The sequence below is a fragment of the Sinocyclocheilus grahami genome, unplaced genomic scaffold (genome assembly GCF_001515645.1).
Source record: "Sinocyclocheilus grahami isolate Dianchi unplaced genomic scaffold, SAMN03320097.WGS_v1.1 scaffold46.1, whole genome shotgun sequence".
NCBI classification, from domain to species: Eukaryota; Metazoa; Chordata; class Actinopteri; order Cypriniformes; family Cyprinidae; genus Sinocyclocheilus; species Sinocyclocheilus grahami.
In genome coordinates, this window is record NW_015505225.1 from 2,277,662 (window position 1) to 2,300,120 (window position 22,459).

At 35.5% G+C, this 22,459-nt stretch overlaps 1 protein-coding gene across 1 annotated transcript in view; it reads right to left on the bottom strand.

The window, feature by feature from the left end:
• nectin3a (nectin cell adhesion molecule 3a) overlaps positions 1-22,459 on the bottom strand; it is a 36,352-nt gene that overhangs the window by 2,084 nt on the left and 11,809 nt on the right. The window contains exons 2-4 of the mRNA XM_016268565.1: positions 9,109-9,456; positions 4,986-5,285; positions 1,765-1,862 (exon numbers count right to left, since the gene is read on the bottom strand). Of these exons, the coding sequence (XP_016124051.1) occupies positions 1,765-1,862; positions 4,986-5,285; positions 9,109-9,456 (746 nt within the window). The remainder of the gene's footprint in view (positions 1-1,764; positions 1,863-4,985; positions 5,286-9,108; positions 9,457-22,459) is intronic.

The following is a 22,459-nucleotide window of genomic DNA, read 5'->3' on the forward strand; positions in this document are numbered from 1 at the left end:
ATATCCAACTTCATATAGAACTGTGCAATAACACACACACACACACACACACACACACACACAAACACAAATACAAACACAAATAAAATTAATCAAGTGCATTAAAGCATTAAAACCTACAGTATGAAATACAGATTTTGATTTTGAGATTTGCTATTGATTTGTTATTAATTTATTAGCGGTTTAAAAACATTTTAAATGCTAGATGACAAAAAAGAAATCTGAATGTAAAAATAGGGAAAATGAACAATTAAATATCCAATATCTGATAAATAGAAAAATTCAATATTGATCGATATTGTACCAATAATTCTGTAATATAATTATTTAAAGGTTATTACTCAAGATAAAAGGACAGAACTTGCAATGACTAAGAGGAAAAACTAAATCTTGCTGATGTATAACAGCAGGTTCAGGCACCAAAGGGCACAATTATTTGAATTTGGAGGCCTGTGAAGACACAGTAACAGTGAACAAGTCTTCAAGACTGGTACATCAATTTTACATCAAAAAAGGATGTTAAAAATATTGCACTTTTGGATGGTATAAAATAACTATTTGGTGTATCAATTATGGGACGTCAACTGGGGACAACTTTCATTTTAAGAAAGTCACTCTAAACTTCTTCAAAGAACAGAGGCCCAGGTCCTGATTTTTCATATATCATTTCATTTTTCTCTATACTTCCGTCATCCATGTTTGTGCACCACTGAAGTCCAAAAACTGCCACAATATTTGGATTATGATTTGACCACAGAGCTACATGATAAAGGTTCCTCGTGTTTTGCAGCCTGAAGAAGAGCCAAATATGTGGAAAAAGCACAGTGGCAAAGAGCTGATTGAATTGAAACTGCTGTGAGTTTGGTCCAACTTTATTTACGTCATTGCAGAAACCTCACAGGCCAAGTGTAGAGCGTTTGGCACATTCAGCCAGCTTTCATAAAGAGCTTCTGTTAACGGTATTTTCAACAAGAGATTCAGGAATTGACATATTCAGTAACAGGAAATACACACTTACTCAATGATACAACACAAATGTCAAACACAAGAAAACATCTTGTGAGTTTTGTCAGGGTTTTCCAGGCTGTTCCAAAAAATAAATCCAAGATGGTGGACAAAGTGAAAGAAATCTATCAAAAAACAGCAACAACAAAAGAACTATCAATAATAGAGTGCTTCAGGGATCATGCATTTTTGTAGGCCATCCCAGAAGTTCGCATCCCCCTGGTTTCCTCAACAAAAAGCCAATAATGTTTTTACATTGGCTTTTGGATTATTCCAGAAAATGAGCTCTGTGACCAACAAAAGTTTATTATTCAAACATAGTATAACACTCCACAAATGAATACAACTTTTATGAATTTTCAAGCCCAAATAAAGAAGTAAAAGCATGACTTCAACGTATGGATGGGCGATATGGCCAAATATATATGATTATTAGGTATTTTTATGAAAAACAGTAGTCGAAATACATTTAGTATTAATGCACGAATGCTATAGCTTAATAACGAAAAATACTGAAATTATATTCCCTTACTCCTTTAATAAATTTCATTCATGTCTACATTAATAATATCATCAAATTTCTAACGATTATCCCACATTTCTGACACAATACCATGGTGCAGTTAGTGTTACTACAGTAAATCCATGGTAAATGATGGCGATTTGTAGACTGAAAAGTCTTCTGACTGTATCATTGTGCACAGTGTTTCTCCTGTTTGTCAGCGCTGTTTCATCTGGCTTTAAACTAGTTTAAATCGCAAAGTGTGGGTTGGCACTGGCTCTACAGTCCAGCTGTACATTTTTTTGTCCCATGTACCACACGTCCTGCTGGCCCATCACCATAACATCTGGAGCAACTGGAACATAATTTAAATCATTGTTGCATGAAGAAATAATATGATCGCCTTGCTATAAAAATATATAGTGCTTAGCAAAACCTAAACCCTTTTCTTTCTTCCACAGAACACAAAAGAGGACATTGCAGGGCTGGGTACTAACACATATTTCACGCAGTCAATTAAATTTCATTTGACTCACTCTTGATTTAATTTAAATTCACCTGAATATTTATATCAGATACAGTACATGTCAATTTATATATTCAATATCTCTTAACTAATGTTGTAAACTACATAGGGGACCTCTAGTTAGTACATTACTATAAAGTTAAAGGTTAAAATGTATCTATTAAATTAATTTGCTATTCATTTTTAGATATTATAATCAATACTTATAAATATTTATTTGTATAAACATTTACTGTAAATTGACCATAAGGCAGTTTATATCAACTTCTTAATTGTATTATTAGGTTTAAATATTTATTTGTATAAACATTTACTGTAAATTGAACATAAGGCAGTTTATATCAACTTGTATTGGAAATGTTTTCCAATTTGTTGTTGAAATATAAACATTTAAATGGTGGTTGTCATAAAAAAAGTATTTCAACAATTCAAAGACTGATTCTTGTGATTTAAGAATTGATCTTGATTCCTCAAAATGAATATCGATTAAAATTAAGTAATGGATATTGTCAACCCAGTCCTAATATTTTGTGAAATGTCTATGCTGTTCTTTTCTATACAATGAAAATGAATCAAAATTGGGGCTGACAAATTCTAAAAATGGCAAAAAGCACCATGAAGTCCCATAAAAGTAGAAAATATGACTTGTGTACCATAAATCAATTGTTCTCATTTTATGTTCAATGGCAGAGAAAGTCATACAGGTTTGAAACAAAAAAAAGTGAAGTTATTTTAAAAGTTAAAAATTATGGCAGAATTAAATTTTTAGAGGTGAACTATCCCTTTAATCCATATTAATGCTACTGTACTTTGGAAATTCACTTAATGCAGTACTCTGTAAAGAACAATTTCTAAGCAATGAAACTCATATTATTTTTATAAGACATTCACATTGAGCATGAAACCATTCTCACGCTATGGATGTGAGTCCCAGAAAGAGCAAGGGGAGATGTGATTGGCTAACTCAATTACACAGAAACCTCAGTATACTGAGGCTTAGCTGTGGCTGAGAAAATAAACTGATGTGTGATATGGAGAGAAGATTCAGGAGTGGAACAGAGAGCCTTGAGATTCAACCCCAGCAGTCTATATAACAATAGCATGATCAAATTCTCATCAAAATAGCCAGTGTTCAAGTTTCTTATGCAAATCAGTTGCACTTTTAAACACGGCACTGTAAAGATTCTGTAAATCTGTCTTGTTTTGATAAAATATTCTAAACTTTATTAAAAATTTGCTTGAGCAGCATAAGACTAAGAGAGATGTTTAGACTTATTAAGAAAATATGGTATGTACAGGTGTACATACTATGTACTTATTATAACATATGTACTTGTTACTTGCTAAGTACTTATTATAGCATATTACAATATATACAGAAAACATGCACTGATGCTCAAGAAGGCCACACAATGCATTAAGAGACGGGGGGTGTAAACTTTTTAAATTGGATGATCAGGGTAAATTGTACTCATTTTGTCTTCTGGGAAACATGTAAGTATTTATGTAGCTTCTGAAGTCCAGTACTAAATGAAAAAATATGATCGTTAAACAAAATGAAAAGAATTTACACATTATCATCCTGTTCACAAGTTTTGGAAAGGGTTCAAATATGCAGACGATGCTGGAAAACCAAAGAACGTGCAGGAGCTGGGGGATTTTTCTGAAGAACAGCAGGCAGTTGCACAGCTCAGGCCAACAAGGGACTCATTAACAACTATCACAAAATATAAAAACAGTCATGGATCATCCAGGAAATTACACATAGTATTAAGATTCAAGGGTATGTAAAAATTTGAAAGAGTCATTTTTATAAATTCAGTTATTATTTTGTCTTGTGGAGCATATGTAAACATCTGTTATGTGAAATAGCTTATTCAGGACATATATAAAAAATAACATGCAACTTTCATGATCCCTCTTATTTTGTTTCAATTATTAACATTTTGCACATTCTGCAATGGGTATGTAAACTCATGAGCACAACTGTAGATATATATATACAATATATATATATATATATATATATATATATACAGTGGGGCAAAAAATTTCTTGATTAAGTACACTTTAATTACACTGTAGGTACACATACTTTCAATTACAATAGGCCTATATCTTGTATTAAATTAATTTTTTTTTGATGGATTATAATTTTTTATCACTAAATTGCAGGGTCATGTGACACTGAATACGAGTAAAATTCCTGTTTAAATTCAGCTTTGACATCATAATAATAAATTACATTTTTAAAATATTCAAATAGAAATTAGTTATTTTAAATTGCAGTAATACTTCACAGTATCACTATTTTTACAGTATTTGTGATCATATAAATGCAACCTCAAGGAGAATGAGAGTTAAAAACTGGTAATGTATAATATGTTAAAATATTATCTTACACATTATTGTTTTGTTCTTATGTGAAGCATACATATCACTAAATTTATGCAAGATTTATGTTCTGAACAAGACTTCAATAAAAAATCTAATTGTTGTTGTGTTTGCATGGTAAGCTTTGTCTATGATAAATCCATTAGTATTAATAGATGTATGAGGTTGTAAAACTCAAAAGTAGTTTTCTCACTTTAAAACACTTTGGAAGGCAATGTGTGATTTATTGAGTACTAAAGCCTCCTTCTGTCAGTATGAACTCCCCCACTTGTATTTCCGCTCCTGTTGCTGCCCTTGCTGCGCTCAGATCAATATTTCATAAAGCGCCTCCATTAAGCAGCGTGCCGTTCAAACAGACAGCAGCCAACAGTTCAAGATGCCAAAGGGAAGCACACTGAGGATTAAGATTTTAAATTACTCCTAAATTGACATCTTGTGAGTATGAGAGTGGCAAAAGTGAGCAATCAGCGCTCCTTGTAACATACAGGAAACCCACGGAGATCTTGAAATACAAAACAGGAGAAACTTTTTTTTTTGATAAAAGCAATTCACACTCACAAAACACATTGAGCCGGTAGGGAATGTGGAAATCCTGGGATAGGGCCGGGTGACGTACAACACAGCTGAGGGTCCGACCAAATGCATCCCGGGTGGGGGCCCAGACGTAGTGTACTAAAGTGGTGGTAGTGCCTTCAGGCTCCGGCTGTGTGACGACTGCTGTCTGGCCCGGCAGGTCTGATTCCCAGAAGACCTCTGCTGCTGGACGACCCCTTTCAGCTGTACATGTCGCTACCAGAGTTTTACCATCTCCATCCAACAGAGACAAGGAACCAGGAGACACATAGACCTTTGGCTCCACTAAAGGGAGAAATTGAGAAAGAGACAAAACTGAACAATAAGCTTGAAGATATTTTTGAACATCTGTTAAAGGCCTTTGTGTATAAAACAAAATGTATATATATATATATTTTAAGAAATTAATACTTTTATTCAGCAAGAACACATTAAATTGATCAAAAGTGACAGTAAAGACATTTATAAAAATGTATCATGGTTTCCACAAAAATATTAAGCAGCACAACTGATTTCAACATTGATAAAAATACAAAATTGATAAAAAAAATTCAACATTGATAAAAATCCACTGAAGACTGGAGTAATGATGCTGAAAATTTAGCTGTTAGAATATATATATATATAACAATTTACATGTTAAAACATATTCAAATACAAAGCAGTTAATTTAAATGACAATATGATTTCACAAAATTACTACTTTTACTGTATATTACTGCTTTTATATACTTTAAAAAGAATAAAAGATACATTTAAAGGAAAATAAAAATAAAGTATATTACAATACTTGTCTACAAGATTACTCGAAATACACGTGCCTCGAGAAAAACAAGAAATAAATAATTAAAATATGGAAGGGTCAGAAAAAAACAGTACAAAATGAGTTATTGATATTGATATTGACCCTACAGGATGATATACAACAAGATGAATAAATAAGGAAGGAGGGGAAAAAAGAAACCATGTAAAGATTGGAAACTGGCCTTACACTCAGAATTGATTTATTACACCAACCCTACAAATTCACATTAAAAATGGATGATCTGAAATTACTGAGTGCTGAGGTAGGGGTACAACAACATCCCTGAGTGCGTCTGAGTGGCTTCTGTCTCTACAGAAAAGTGGCATATTAGTGTCTTAATATTATTGAGAGAGTCCACATGTATTTAAAGAGAACAAAAGGAAACACACATTGTGTATTACAGCCGAATCAATCATTGGGAAATGTTCAGCAGCCCTGAGCAACAAAACCCCACACTGCTTGAATTAAAACAACTGATTCAATTTCAGCTATTGTTTTTACTTCTGAAATAACATTAGCTAAGAGATCACTCACCTCAAAGGTTACATTCACACTACAAGCCAGTGTCCGATTTCAATTTTCTGTGCAAATTCAGTTTGTGAGGATATTCATGGGACCTTATAAATGTGGTCCATATATCCTTATACTACACTATACGCTGGCAACACACCTGCATAACTCCCTACTTTGGCATATTCATTATAAGGTAATCAACAAATACACTGAATATGATATCATGTTTTGTAATTACATGAAATTAGACAAACTTAAATGCATCAGCATTAACATTAACATGACAACATAATAATTGTGACCTGTTCTTTAAAATACGACCACCACCACCCTACTACTAATTATAACTACCGTATATATATTGCAAATTTATAATTTGTTTTAAACAAACACATTTAAACATTTCTGTTATATTTTATATGGTATTTCCTTTTAAATAAATGAGTAAAATATCACAGATTCACATTCGCTACTGTTCAAATGTTCGGAGTCTGTACATGTTTTTAAATATACATACAGTAAAAACAGTAACAATGTGAAATATTATTATAATTTAAAGTAACTGTTTTCTATATTTTAAAATGTAATATACAAAGCTGAATTTTCAGCATCATTACTCCAGTCTTCAGTGCCATATGACATGATCCTTTAGAAATTATTCTAACAAGAAACATTTATATTTAGAATAGTTTTGCTGCTTAATATTTTTATATAATTCATCAAATTATTTTCAGGATAAATTTTTTGATGAATAGAAAGTTTTACAGAAATACAGAGTTCTGGCATGAAACTCTAGATGGTGCAGTCCGATAGGTCTAACTCAATCTGACCTAATGACATCATTATCACATGGCTCAGCTGATTGGTTTTCTCCTGTATCGGTAGCCAATGAGCTCGCTGCTCAATATTCAAATATATGACTAGTGCTTGCCGTAGCAGTTGCAGCTTGCTTCAGAAACCCTCCATCTTCCCCAGCTCCACTTGTATAGATCTGCTATGAGGTGATTTATGTATGCTATATGGGGGTTATTTCATCTATGTTATATTTGCAGCAGCAATATTTCTTACATGCTCACAGCAGCATGTTGTGGATGTATTGGCGGTAGCAAGTCTCGGTGCTTGCCGCAGCAGCAGAAGCAGCGAAGCAGATCTATTCCGCCAAGACCAAATACATTAACATTGTCATGTACATTACCATGCCAATCCCGCCGAGAGTTGTCATGACAGAACCTCTTTTATGTGAAATAGAAATCTTTTGTAACATTACAAATGTCTTTAATGTCACTTTTGATCAATTTAATGCATCCTTGCTGAATAAAACTATATACTGTATATATGCAAATAATAATAAAAAAAAAAAAAACCTAGTATAAAAATCTAGTAGTGTATTGCATGAAACTGGCAATGGTCAGTATTGAGATTTGGGCCACAGTGAACTATGAATGCAGCCATAATATCCTCTATTAATAAAATCGTATCAATACTACTTGAATTTGTCCTTTTCCCTCTTTCCTTTCTCCATCACTCTCTCTAGAGAATTGCAACAGCTGCGCTCTTAAGAAACAGTTTGGCCATGTGGGCCAAGAACGTCGACTTAATCCTACACGCAAGGCTGTCTGCTCCACACACCTGTTCTACTCTATTTACAGGCCGCTCCTGTATACGAGAAATCGAAATAACCCCAGGCACCCCTAATGCTAAATATAGCCCTGCGGCACCTGAATGGTGGGGACCCACAGTGTATCACAGAGTGCTGACATCCGAATGCCAAAATCAGATCTAGCCTGAACTCCATGCCATCTGCATCACGCTGGAGCTCTGCTGACTCAGAGCTTGCAGGGGCATCTTGGCAACTCATTCACACCCAACCCTCCTGATAGAAGTGGAGAACCAGCTGATCTGACATGCAGGTTGTGGGTTGCCGAAGGCCCAAGAGAAGGTCCGGGTATTGATTTATCATTAGACGGGGCAGGAATTAGGGGCGGGTCACTGTCACCCCCACACAAGTGCAGACCCAAAACATTCCTGCTCTGGGTTGCAGACCAGGGTTGTCGCCAAAACCACAGTTCCCCAAACAATTGTGTCATTGTAATGGACTCCAAGTGAAAGCAAAGTAATTATGTTAAAAAAGGAAAAGAATGAATTGTGGGTACAAATTATACTGTTTAGCTTGCGTGCCGCATTTGATGTGTTTTATTGTAAAAATTCACACGGTCATTGAGAATTCATTCCGATGATTCATCATTGTTAAATTCACAGGAATAGGGATGGCGGCTTCAAGCTTGTGTGCAAAAAACGAACAAACTCAAAGCAGCTTATTGGCCAGTGAATTTATAGTTTTAGAGGTTTGGGTAAATTTCTCCCTTTGCTGTGAAAATGCCAATGACTAATAGGGCTTTGCTTTAACGTCTGAATCAGTAATACCATTTCAGACTGGATCGATAAAATTGAGAAGTTTTACCACTTCTAATAGGGAAAAGATTAGCTTCTGTTTTTAGGTTTTGCCAGGAACGCAGGAAATAAACAAGAAGAAAAAAATGGCACCCCACAAATCAAAATAGAAGGAATGTGCTAAGTGCTATCACGCCAGTGTGTGACACATTTTTCTCATCTCTGTAATGTTTGACAACGCTTCATTTCACACAAAAATTTTTATTTTGGATGCGATTAATCGGGATTAATCATTTGACAGCACACAGAAATTCTAATGTTTCACAAAATGATTCGCCTCAAGGAATTCACACCTATACAATTATATAGTGTACAAACTGTCCACAAAGATATACTCACCCATAATGTCCACAGTTGTGGATGCTTGCATGTTTCCAAGTTGGAACGTGACAACTTTACAAGTGTAGGTCCCAATGTCTGCAAACCCCACGCCCTGCAGGACAATGGATACATCATGCACTGAGGGCTTGATGAAGTGCACACGTTTGCTGTACTCGTCAGTTATGGAGGTCCCGTATTGGGGGTTGAAGACAGCCAAAGTTACGGTGCCGGAGGGTAGACGGCGTTCCCAGGAACTCTGGGTCAGACTGAGGTTTGTGCTGACCTCCATCCTGCAGGTCAAAGTAACGTTTTTCCCCAGCACTGCAGTCACCTGCTCAGGAACCACAACCTTGTTGGCCCACACACCTGGAGAGATACAGATCATCAGGAAGAATCATATAGGAAATAGATTAACAGTAGCCAAAATTTCCATTCAACACGTTGGAGCAATGCAACAGAAGATTCATTTTTGGTTTCTCAAAAGAACCTTTCAGTGAACAGTTCTTAAAAGAACCATTTTTTTCTTATTATGAAGAACACTTTAATAATCTAAAGAACCCTTTTCCACTATAAAGAACCTTTTGTGGAATGGAAAGGTTCCATGAATGTAAAGGTTTTTCATCGAACCATCAATTTTACTGAAGGACATTTTTCCATGATGAAGAATGTTTTGTGTAATGAAAAGATTCCATGAATGTTAAAGGTTCTTCATGGAACCACCAATGCCAGTAAAGAACATTTAGTGTTAAGAGTGAATTATTTGTTTTTTGGTTTAGCACATTATTTATGATATACCTGAGGGAAATGCTACTTATCTATAAATTGTTGCCATTGTCAACAGAATCTGTTGAAAGTCCATACCTCAAATGTTGTGAAAAAGTCAGTTATAAAACATTTCTGAATGACTCACCGAATTCAAGACTAACTGTTGTTCAAATACAGCAGGAACATCTCACAGAATACCTCTGTGAATCAGTTTAAAACGCTATACTGTATGTTCTTAACCAGTTCCATCCGTCTAATCTTGCTGACATCACTTCCATCAGGTGAACCCTTGAAAGGTCATAACTGAAGTACAGTATAGTGGGAGATCTCGTACAGCAGATAATGAGGGCTCGTGTTTTCCCCAGCCTTAATTACGCCCCATGCGGGAGGCCGTCCTTCTCTACTGCAGCAGGCTGTGAGTACTGTGCCACACAGCCCGTGCTTCACATCCATAATGAGCACCATACAGACCCCCGCGTCACACTGCGGGACGCTCCGACTGTCCTCTCCGTTAACCGTCTGAGCACCTTGCCAAATAAAAGCCGCTGGAACAAGATGAAAAACACCAACATCCAATTTGGGAGGTTTTTACTGTTTAATAGGTCTCTTTAATCTGTGCCTGTGCCCTTTGCATGTTTATTTGAACACACTGGAGTTATTTGCTGATTCATGTAAACATGATATTCTGGTGAGCTGGCAGTTAAAATTACAATGGAAGAGATTGATTAAAAAAAGGTGTTGGTAAGAGAAGAGAAGTAGATCAGACAGGGTCCATAAGGGGTCCCATCAAAGACACCATAATATCATAATCAAGAATTGTGTTAGCTTTATCAATATGTTAGTGTACTTCTAAATATTGGCAAAATTCATATTTTTCGTTTTCTTCTGGGAAAACAGGGCGAAAGATATCGATGATTCACACTGCATTACACAGATTTTGTCTAATTAAATAACTATACATGCTTCTTAAAAAAACTTTATCTATATATACACTACTGCTCAAAAATTGTGTGGTTGATAAGAAATTATTATTTTTGCTCACCAAGGCTGGATTTATTTGATCACAAACAGTAATACTGTGATATATTATTACAACTTAGAATAACTATTTTAATATATTTTCAAATGCAATTAATTCCTCTAATGGTAAAGCTGAATTTTCAGCATCATTACTCCAGTCTTTAGTGTCACACGATCCTTCAGAAATCATTCTAATATGCTGATTGCTGCTCAAACAGTTTCATTGTATCAATGTTGAAAACGGTTGGAACGGTTGGAATTTTTGGAAACTGTAATATATCTTTGAAGTTCAAAAGCATTTACTTGAAATACATTTTTTTTTGTAAGAATGTAAAAGTCTTTACTGTCACTTTTGATCAATTTATTTTAACGCATCCAGCTGAATAAAAGTACTTATTCCTTAAAAAAAATCTTACTGACCCTAAACTTTTCAATGGGAGCATACATTAATGCAATGAAAAAAAGTACCTTTTTTGTTGTTGTGAAAAAATATCATAAAAGCCTAATTTACATAAATTCCTCAGTGGAAAAAGTTGATATTCAGTTGTTGTGAGACTGCTTTTCTAAGTGGTTGAACTTTTGATGCTGTATTACTGACGTACTTCTTGTTTGTTTCATGTAAACAGTGTTTTACAGATTCCATTCCATGTGCTTTCCTAGTATCGTTGCATGGATACAACGCAAAACCGGCTTGAGGAAAGATCGGAAAATATCACAAAACCTGATATTTTGAAGAATTTTTTGTTCATAAAGTGAAAGCCAGTGAGGTCCAAAACAACAATGGATCTTTGGTGCTCCACAGAAGAAAGTCATACAGGTTTGGAACAACAAGACGATGAGTAAATGATGACCAGATTTTAATTTTTGGGCTATCCCTTTAACAGTCAATCCTGGTTGGTAAACAACAACACACTGCAGCTTAGCCTCATGCAAGAAATCATGGTGTTCTGAAAGCAAAACAAAAGAACACGTTTTCGTGAAGATCACTGGAAAACACAGAAAAAATTATAGGCTACAGAATGGGAGCTGTGCAAAACAAATTCTGCGAGAAACACAGAGCAGTGAAAAAATAAAATCTCCTCAGTCATTAAATCCCACAAATTGCTGCATTTCAGATGGAAAAATTGTTAATCGAGACACTAAGCTTTCCTCCCTTTAAAAAGAAGTTAGCGCATTTAATGCTGTTTTTACAAATGACTGTGCTAAGAAGTATTCCTACCATCAAAACAGTCACAAGGTAAAACCCATACTATTTCAAATACATAGACTGGGTATACCAGACCAGATCATAAAAAGTGGGTCTATGGAGGCACTAAATAGTGACTGATATTTTGAAACCTTGGCAGCTGCATACTAGTGGTAAACCTCTGCTATTATATCATGCCTGTATGGGTGCAGGCTTTCCCTCTGCCTGTTCCCCTGCCCACCCTGTAATTGCAAGAATACCACCACACACACACAAAGACAGAGAGAGAGGGAGGGTGTGTGTGTGTGTGTGTGTGTGTGTGTGTGTGTGTGTGTGTGAGAGAGAGAGAGAGAGGCTACACTGCAATCTGGCTGACTGCTTGAATATGAAATTTGCTGAGACCAGAGGATCACCCATTTCAATTCACACTGAGATCGTTAAAGAGACATTTACGTCACTCAGCAAACTGAGCTTAGGGTGCACCAGTTTACCTGTAAGGCTCCATTTTTACTGTTGTGATAAATGGATAGATCACCCCTTATTTCATTCCTAATCTGCTTGAATTCTATAGCTACACATGCATGCTCAAAAATAACAATGCAACAATGGAGAAGAACGCAAGGGTCTCGAAACGTGTTTATACATTTTCAATGTGTCAGTCTTAGAAATGCAATGCTCATGACGTGAGACGCTGAAAAAAACAGCAAGGCGAGACTAAACGGACAAAAACGTTTGCTTGTGTATAAAAAACATTTCAAAAATAGCACAGGCTCAATGCAAGAACATACAGACCACAGGCAAACAGATATTCAACAAATAAACAGACTTTTATTGCCCAAAACGATCACAGTAACTTTCTTGAAATATACTGTTGGAATCAGTGGATTAACTGTCACCCGTCCCCTTTGTGGGACGCCTAAATTTACTTCACTATATTACAATTCAATCCTAATCTAATCATGACAAACTATATATCGTTGGAAAGGTCTAAGACTCCTAAATAGATGTTTTAAGTAATAGATACATTTTTGACAAGAGTGCACCTCAAAAATCTACATCATAATTCTGCTAATGATGGAGTTCTGACCTTTGTCAAAAAAAAAGTCTTCTTTGTTGCCTTTTTCTCTATCACACTTTAGAAATCATCAGAAATTATATATCAATTGAAAACTTTAAATCTCAAAATTCATCCTTTGAAACCCATTTTAAAATCAAACATTGCATTACCATGAAAATGGTACATCAATATCATGTTACAAAATGTTTTCGTTCATGAATTATAAAAATTTAAGTTTGGATCGTGCACTTTCACGTCTATGTTCAAAAATGTGAGTGAGAGTTAAAGGGTTAAAGCACCATCACTAAAAATATAAACAATAATAATGATAATAAAACTCTAAATAAACTAGTCAGAATGATGGTGCAGGAGGTGGTAGAGATGCAGGATGTCTAATCTAAATTAAATTGCTAATTAAATTCAGAAATATTTAATCCCAATAAATATGGCTTTTATCGAAGAACATACAGTTCTTGAATTTCTAGAGTACCAAAATGAATTGGTTCATTAATTTAATATAACTTACATTTCCTGTAAAAAAACAAAAACAAATGAACAAGCAAAAGAACAAATGAAGATACCCATTGACAAATGTTAATGAAGAGGAAATATATAGAACAAAAAAAAATAATTGTCCATGCTACAAGATTTCAAGCTATTTTTACATTATAAAAAATGTGAAGTGACTTTCGGCCAAAACTGAGGCTGTTCAGTAAGGATCCCTCTGTTTTACCTAGAGTTATAATGACTAGTTATACTGAATGTAGCTTAAAATTGTGCTTAACTATCAACAAAACTTAAGACCAGGCAAACTTCAGATGTGGTCTGACGTTTGATGTCAGACTGCCACATCAAAACCCAGGTGAGCGCAAAGGGATTTAGAGTTTTTAGGATGCAAAGCAACATCATTTTTTCTCTTGGTGTCCTTTTTGCTTCAATGACAGCAGCAATTGAGTTGCATGAATGAACGATTTCAAGCATGAACCTAATATAGTTTTATTACTTTATCATTGGAAAACCAGGGTCAATTGGCATTTCATATGCAAGGGTTTGGCCGGTTATTTATGCTTTATGTTTATGGTTGCCCTGTGCATGTGTGTTGTGTTTAGGGCAGAATAACACACAGTCTGTGCTGTCTCCACTTCACTGCAGTCTGAGCTGTGGGAGCAGCTGTCACCTGTCTACCAGCCAACCCACCGCTGACCTCGCAACCCTGCCCTGTCACGTACACACATACATTCTACAAACACATCCAACGGTGCTCATCAGGGAGGTGAGATAACGAACACACACTGACAAAAATATCGGCCTCCAGTCGGCTGTGAAAACAACTCCAAAAACCTATACGCACCACCGTGATGAAATTTGTGGTATGCTACACAGTTCAGACATCCACAAATGGAGCGTTTCATCTTGGCCAGTCTTGAATCTCAGAAAAAGAGTGAAGATCGGAATTTTACCACTAATCACCCTGATTAAAGCAGAATTAAAGGAATATGGCATAGGCTCTATCGACAGTAGAAAAGGGAACTGTAAATGTAACTCTTCTGAAGCTTCTGACTCCTTAATGACAATTCTTTTAGTACTTTTAAGGAATACGGATAAAAATAAATGCAATTCCATTACCAAATTATAAGATTATGACATTTTAAATAATTATTTCAAAAGGTGTTTACACAGACTTAATACGAATGAATGAAACATAATATCTGGCCCTAACTACACATCAAAAAATAATCCCAAAACAAAATTATTCCTTTAACTACACTGATTTAAGTCTCACATTTCCATACGTTTGATTCACTAAAAATAACTGATTCATTCGAGTCACATTGAGAAATCACACTACACTGGTTGGGATGTATGAATTTGATTCACTTAAAAGAAAAACTTCATAAAAGTAATAATCTGGGATTCAAAATACACTGGTTTGCACTTTATTCACTAAAAAGAACCTCCCTTCTCATGTGCAAAAATGCAAGTGCAAAAACCATTAAAGAAAACAAATGTCATTTGGCTCCATTCTTTTATATGCAATTTTATTAGTTTAAAAAAAAATATATATATATATATATATATATATATTTTTTTTTTTTTTTTTTTTTTTTTTTTTAGATTTTAGTTTTGTTTTCATTTAAATTTCAACGTTTAGTCATTTTGTTGTGTAGTTTTTGTATTTAGTTTTGTATTTAATATTTAGTTTATTTTTAGATTATTAATTAATTTTAAAAATGATTTTATATTTAGTAAAACTAAATAATACCAATAATAAAATTTTTTAGAATAAAGCATGAAGGTTCACCCCTAAATCTAACCGTCAGTGGGGCGTAAGCACTAAGAAGTTTGTAATAAAACTTACAAATTCATACGAATTAGTCACAGATTCGCTAAAAAAGTACAACAGTTACAAATTTCCATGAGAGTGTGTTAGTTTAATACTGCTATGCTGTGTATTCACCTCATAGATCGTTGCCATTTTTTTTTTGTTCTTCCAAACTGAGCGATACGTTGAAATTATTTTCAGGCCACAGATGCTGTCACAGTTAGCAGTTAAGCCGTATGTAACCCTAAATATTCCTTTAACATAGTTCCTTAATAAAGTCTTCTATGCAGCAGTATAGCTATAGATATCTTGCTCTTTCAGATGAACAGATGGCCTCAGCCTCAGATACCTGAATCAAGTCCAGAAAGGCAAATTTCTGTTCACTGCATTTGTTGTAAACATGTAAAATGACAGAAAAATGAAACGTAGACTCTTTGATCTGTCATTTAAGTTATTAAAAGCCAATGAATGGATACAATTACCATTGTTCCCTCGCAAGCATGCAAACTTTGCTTGAGGATATCATAAACTAAAAGGGTTCTATCATTACCTCAATCCAGGCCTGCATGGCTTAACAATACATAAAACTTCAAAAAGCATGTAGGCCTGGCGAAAGTCATCTAAGGGCCAGCCCAACTCTGTCAAAGACTCAATAGGAAATGAGAGGTATAGTGTGACTGCATTAAATGAAAAAAATTGGCAAAGGTAACGAGGAACGAATCGAAAGGTCGCTACACGGAACGGCGAGGATGAGTGAGAACAAGAAGGAAACGAGCGGAAACAAATCAGAAATGAATTAATGAAAGAGATATGCCTGGTCTTTGAAGCCTTCCTTGTGTTTGTTTTTCTCTCTCCTGACATCACTAACTGCTACAAGCTGTTCATGGGGTCCAACAGTATATTCGAGCTCTCCACTATGCATTCCACTCCTCGTCTCACGCGCCAAATGCCCCAGTGTGAACTGAGATCCGAACCTGACCTCACTCTCTTGTGAAACATCTTAACTTCATTTCGGTGTGGGAAGACTTGTCCCAGAGCCCCTGGTCTTTTTGTCAGGTCACTGGGAGGGGAAAACCGGCTGATGCATCCCCTACTTTCAGATTTTTAAAAAAAGCAGGAAACATATGAGGCCAAACTCTTCTTTTGCACGCAACAGCTAACTCAGATTAGAGTTGTTTTTTAAGACCACGGTGATGTGGCAAGACAAGACCAATGAGAACATTTTAAATGAATGCTTTGTTAATGTCATAATGGCAGTGGAGAGGTGATGAACGTCAGCAGAAGTGCACTATAAAAGATATAAGAAACTTTATGAGAAATAAGACTGAGGTAGGGTGAGGTGATGAAAAAATCTTGTTTAAATTCACCCATAAGTTCACCCATAATTTTGTCATTATTTACCTGTATTACTTTCTTTCTGTAGAACACAAAATAAGAACAATTGAAGAATGTTCACACTTCTCTTTTCCATACAATAAAAATTCATGTGGATTCAGAAAAGCAAGACTTGTAGGGAATAACTGCTTAAATTTGCTCAAAAAACAAACAAAAAATAACCTAAGAAGACATCAATTATAGCATTGGATTAAATGAAAAGTTTTATGGACTACTTTTATGATGCTTTCCTTTCATTGAAAAGTGAACCTCGTTTTTGTTGCACAAACGAAAAACATACAGATAGGTGCTGTTATGGTAAGCAAAAACTAAAATGATAAAAATCATCTTTGTTAACTGCGCTGAAATAAATTGCTGAAACAAAATGTGAAAATGTGGCCATGGCAACTAACTGAAATACGTTAAGTTTGAAGTAGTAAAATTACTAAAACCAAGACTGAAATAAAAATAAATTAATGATAAATAGAAATAAAAAACGAATAAAAATGACAAATGAAACTAATTGACTGAAACTTAAAATTTACAATGAAAACCGAAAATACACAAATAAACGCTCATATAAATGAACATAAATTCTAGAGTAGAATATAACTATTAAAGGAGACATATTATGCCCCTTTTTGTAATATAAGTCTCTGGTGTCCCCAGAATGTGTCTGTGAAGTTCCAGGTCAAAATAACCCACAGATCATTTATGATATCATTTTGAAAATGCCTATTTTGAGTGGAAGCAGAAACACGCTGTTTTTCGGGCCTGTATCTTTAAATGCAAATGAGCTGCTGCTCCCCGCCCCCTTTTCCAGAATAGAGCTGCGCCATTACAGCTCGTACCTGCTAAGAAACATCTGTTTTGGTTCTGATTATCAAGTTTACGTTAAAAACACACGAGATACAAAAACAGTCAGTTATGTCTGTGAAGGTAAACAGCTAGGAAATAAATGGCATGTTTATTTTAGATCTGTGTGACAGCAGCAATATACAGTAAATAAATCAATAAATCCACTGCTGTCTTGTCTCCTCTGAGGCTGTGACTCTAAATAGTGTTCTGTGCTCATCTGTGCAGCCAAAGACAAAACAGTTAGAATGTTTTGCTCAAACTTTCGCCATTGGCATTACAACGTTGTCGCTTGTGAATCAAAATGACGGCGCCGTGGGTGGAAACTTACAGATTAAGGGGCGGTAATATTATAATGAGATCCCTTTGTCACGTCACCAAGGGAGCGAAATCAGACACGCTGGTTTTCTCAGACGCTTGCAGACAAAGGTTTACCAAAACAAAGTTGCTGGGTTAATCTTTTTCACATTTCCTTGGTTGGTAGATGCACCGGGGACCTGATTATAGCACTTAAAACCTGGAAAAGTCCGATTTTCATGATATGTCACCTTTAAAATAACAATTATACATACTTGGAACAAAGCAATGGTAAACAATTTTAAATATAAATTTTAGTTGAACTATGCCTTTAAAGGGATATAGACAGAATAGCATACGTTGTTTACGTTCAGTGGATGCTCTACAAAATGGCACCAGGGTGACGCAGAGGAGATGAATGGTTGAATAAAGTCGTTATTTTTGTTTTCATTGCGTACAAAAAGTATTCTCGTAGCTTCGTAAAATTACGGTTGAACCCCTGATGTCACATGGATTATTTTACCGATCTCCTTGCTACGTTTCTGGACGTTGATCATGGTAATTACATTGCTGTCTATGGGAGGGTCAGAGAGCTCTCAGAATTCATCAGAAATATATTAATTTGTGTTCCGAAGATGAACGGAGGTCTTACAGGTTTAGAACGACATGAGGGTGAACTAACCCTTTAAATCTCAGTTATTTTATCCATGCAGAAAAAAGGGTGATGTGAGAAAAACCAAAGTTTGACCACTAATGTGCATGACTAAAAACAAAGAAATAGTTGTGGTTAAACAACTTTGATTCTAGACTAAAGCTGTTAAATACAGATTGATAACGACAGATACAGCATTGTTTCAGCTTGCCGTCAGTCTTCATTAGATGGGAGCTTGAGTGAGAAGACACTGTGACTTCAATTGAATTGCCTCACCTTTGGTCACAATGCCAATGGTGTAATAATGAATGTCAGAGGCTAAAGAGACATGACATGCAACAGCTGTACTTGACATACCAATGGTAATTAGCTATGCTGTTTTGTAGACATGTGCTATGGTCATTGAGTTTAGTGAGAGGAACCATTCTGCTAGAATGGAACTAGTCATGCCAAAAGAGGAAGGGAAAATAAAGTTAGCATAGTTCATGACCCCTAATAGGACCTGATTGCTGGGCCTACAGACACTACTGTGCAGAATAGAGACAGTATGCTCAAGGCTTGTACAAATGTTGAATGCATTAAGGTTGATTATATTGGGTTCCAAAAGGAAATCATAAATATTTAAATATCTCTGTGGTTGGATGCCCCAAAGAAAACTCTGTCCTAAGAATCAATCTATGTGGGAGTAAAACCACAGACTGAGAAAAAAGGGCATTGCTGAAACTGGCTTTGCTCAAAAACAAAATGTTGACACACTGTGAAACAAGAATAACTTTAGTCCACTAAACCAGTAATGCGCTATGAGGCTATAGCCAAATTAGTCTTCTGGTATTAATGAAACAAATGCACATGAACACATCCACAATAGTGGAGAACGGAAGGGTTGGGGGTTTGATAATGAAAGACCCCCTGTGGTCAATCCAAAGGCTTATGGTATCAATTACTGTTGTGTTCGACACTGTATAGAGTGATACATAAAAACACATGATCATTCTAATCTTGCCACTTGACACTGTGTAGCATTCACTATTTCGGTTAAAGGTGCAATAGGTGATTGTCTTCAGAACTTTTTTGTTATGCTGGTTGAAAGTCTCTTCACATCCCGATAGCAATCATTAAGTTAAGTGGTCTAAATGTATTTGTCTGTATTTATATATTCTGTGGAATATATAAAATGCTCGGTCCAAGCGTTTTAATATGCTTTCCTACCTGCCTGTCAATGTTCGTATTAGCATACCTCTGCGCACCGGGTTCGCGCAGACAGGATACGTCATCAGCGCGTTCACGTACGCTGTGCAGACAGAGCGAGAATGGCAGACAAACATCAACAACCCGATCTTCCTTCCTGGTATTGTAGCACTTTAAAAGTTTTCTTACCAGTGAATGACACATGATGTAGCCCAGCGGTTAATCCAGTCCTCGCGCCAGCTTGTTAGAAGTGAGCTACGTGCATGAACTGTGTTCCGATCGATATGATCCCTACACAGTGTTCATTGCTCCCTACTCCCTGAGCAGGGGAAATCCGCTGAAGTTTACCTCACTTCGGAACATGGGTTGGAATTGGGAACCGCTGATGTAGCCTATTGTAGTAATGTTGTCTCTGGTATTCTGGTATGTGAGCGTAAATGCGTTCAGGGGGCGTGGCTTTGGACTGCGATTGCAGGGAGGGTGGGACGTTCGCTTTCAGTGCTATCAGGCTAAAGTTAGCATTTTCCAAGATCTCCTACTGCACCTTTAATCGAGTTAAAGTGGAGTAGGTAGTTCGAGCTGGTGTGATTAAATGGAGGCGGGGACTAATTTGCATATCCACATATTCTAAATGAGATAAGGGTGTAGAGTTATATTCAAGTTATTTTAAATTAAGAATTTAGTCAATTTAAATACAATATTATAGTGGAAACTAACTATATCGATTTTATCTATACATACATTTTTTGTGCTGCAGATAAAGAACAGTAATAAAGCTTACCAGAAAATAATTAAAACAGTTTATAAGACGACAGCACTGACTGTATTACCCAAAATCCTATTCTCCTTAAGCTATTTTCTGTTAATGTATAAGACTTCCAATTCAATAGCCATTAGCAAAGTGTAGGAAATGCTACAAACTAGTGAGTTTATGATTACTGTAGTGTTTTTGTACAGCTAAAATAACTTGAAGCGGGTGCTGGATATACAGCAATATATGGTACATGTGTGATAAAATACCAAGATAAAGCAAAAACGTAATTCACACCCTTTCCACTTCATTTTACATTAGTGCTAAAATGCTTCTTCTTATTTGTGTTGGAGAGTGGACAAGAGAAATATATATTAAATTTCTCAACACACCTGTTTTATTCCAAACAAAATCGCATTGTAATTATTATTTTGAACCCACAAAGAAAAACTTCACAGAAAGACTCTATCTGATACATAGACCTACAGTTCTGATTGAGCAAATCAATGTTTTAAGGCCACCTGACTTGTGTTTATTGATATTTGGCTACATATGTTAATCACATTCTTATTAGTCATAAAACATCTGAAAGCTGATATATTTACTTCCTTGGAAACAATGAAATAATTCTCTGTGTGCCAAGAAAGCCTCCAACTTAATTCAAATAAAACACAAACATTCTGACAGGCCTCCTCCCTCAGTCAGGCTCCCTGAACATTTTCCTTCTTCCTGAGGAACGCTTCCTCTCGCTCTATATTGCAAGTCTTTTTTTTAACCTGTCACATCTGATTAAAGACCAGCACTTAAAGGAAAATAGGAATCAATAATGTTAGCGTTAAAGATGTCAGACATTGCCACCCCTTCACACCAAAATCAAGACCCAAACAATGAAGTCTTTACTGAGACTCATTTGTCTGCAGTAAGCACAAGCAACGCTCCACTTGTCATCTTGACTTCTTGACATCTTTTGAAACAAACCAAAGAAAGCTTTCCATAAGATGCCATTAACGTTATGAGAGGGGGTCAAAGGCAAACAATGCAAGGGTAAATTGCTTATTAGTGTTGGAAAATTCTTCCGTGCCCGTGTTATTCATCCTTGTGTGTGAATGAACAGTGGGTAATTTAGGAGCTGGGTAACAGAGGTTAAAAAAGGGCCACCGGACTAAAAGAGTGCTTCTATGTTGTGTGTTGGTGACTACATTTAGTTTGAAAGTGACACTTTAAATTCTCGCACATGGAGTAACAAGGTTTTGTGTGTACGTGTGTGGACAGTTGTCCCATTTAGCTTTCACGTGGCAGCTGAAACTGTAGTAGTTCCAATATTAAAAAGCATCTGTCAAAAAAAAAAAATGTTTTTTGTCATATCTGATTTGCATATTGATGTTGAACTGAAGCGCAGTCAAAATCATGGAACTACTTCATAGCTGTGCAGAAAATGAAGACTTTGGAACATTTGTCAACCAATCAATCAAGAATTCTATGATCTTCATGGCATAACATTTATTAGTAAAGAGAATAAGCGAGAAAAAAAAGAATAACTGTGCTTCTTTATTACATTTCTTAATCAAATGATCATTTTTACTACAATTTTGGTCTTCAAAGTACAAATTACATTTTATTTTGTCAACCATATTGTGCTAATCAGCTAAATTTACTTGAAAGGTGTACTTTTAAAATGATAAAATACGCCATCATTCAAAAGTTTGGAGCTGGTATCATTTTTAATGTTTAGAAAGAAGACTCTGCATTTATTAGAGCAAAAACGCAGTAAAACAGTGATATTATGATATATTTCTACTTCAATTTAAAATAACGGTTTTCTATTTTTATTTATTTTAAAATTTTGATTTATTTCTGTGGAGCAAATCTGAATTTTTGGGCTGAATTTTTCATTTCTCCAG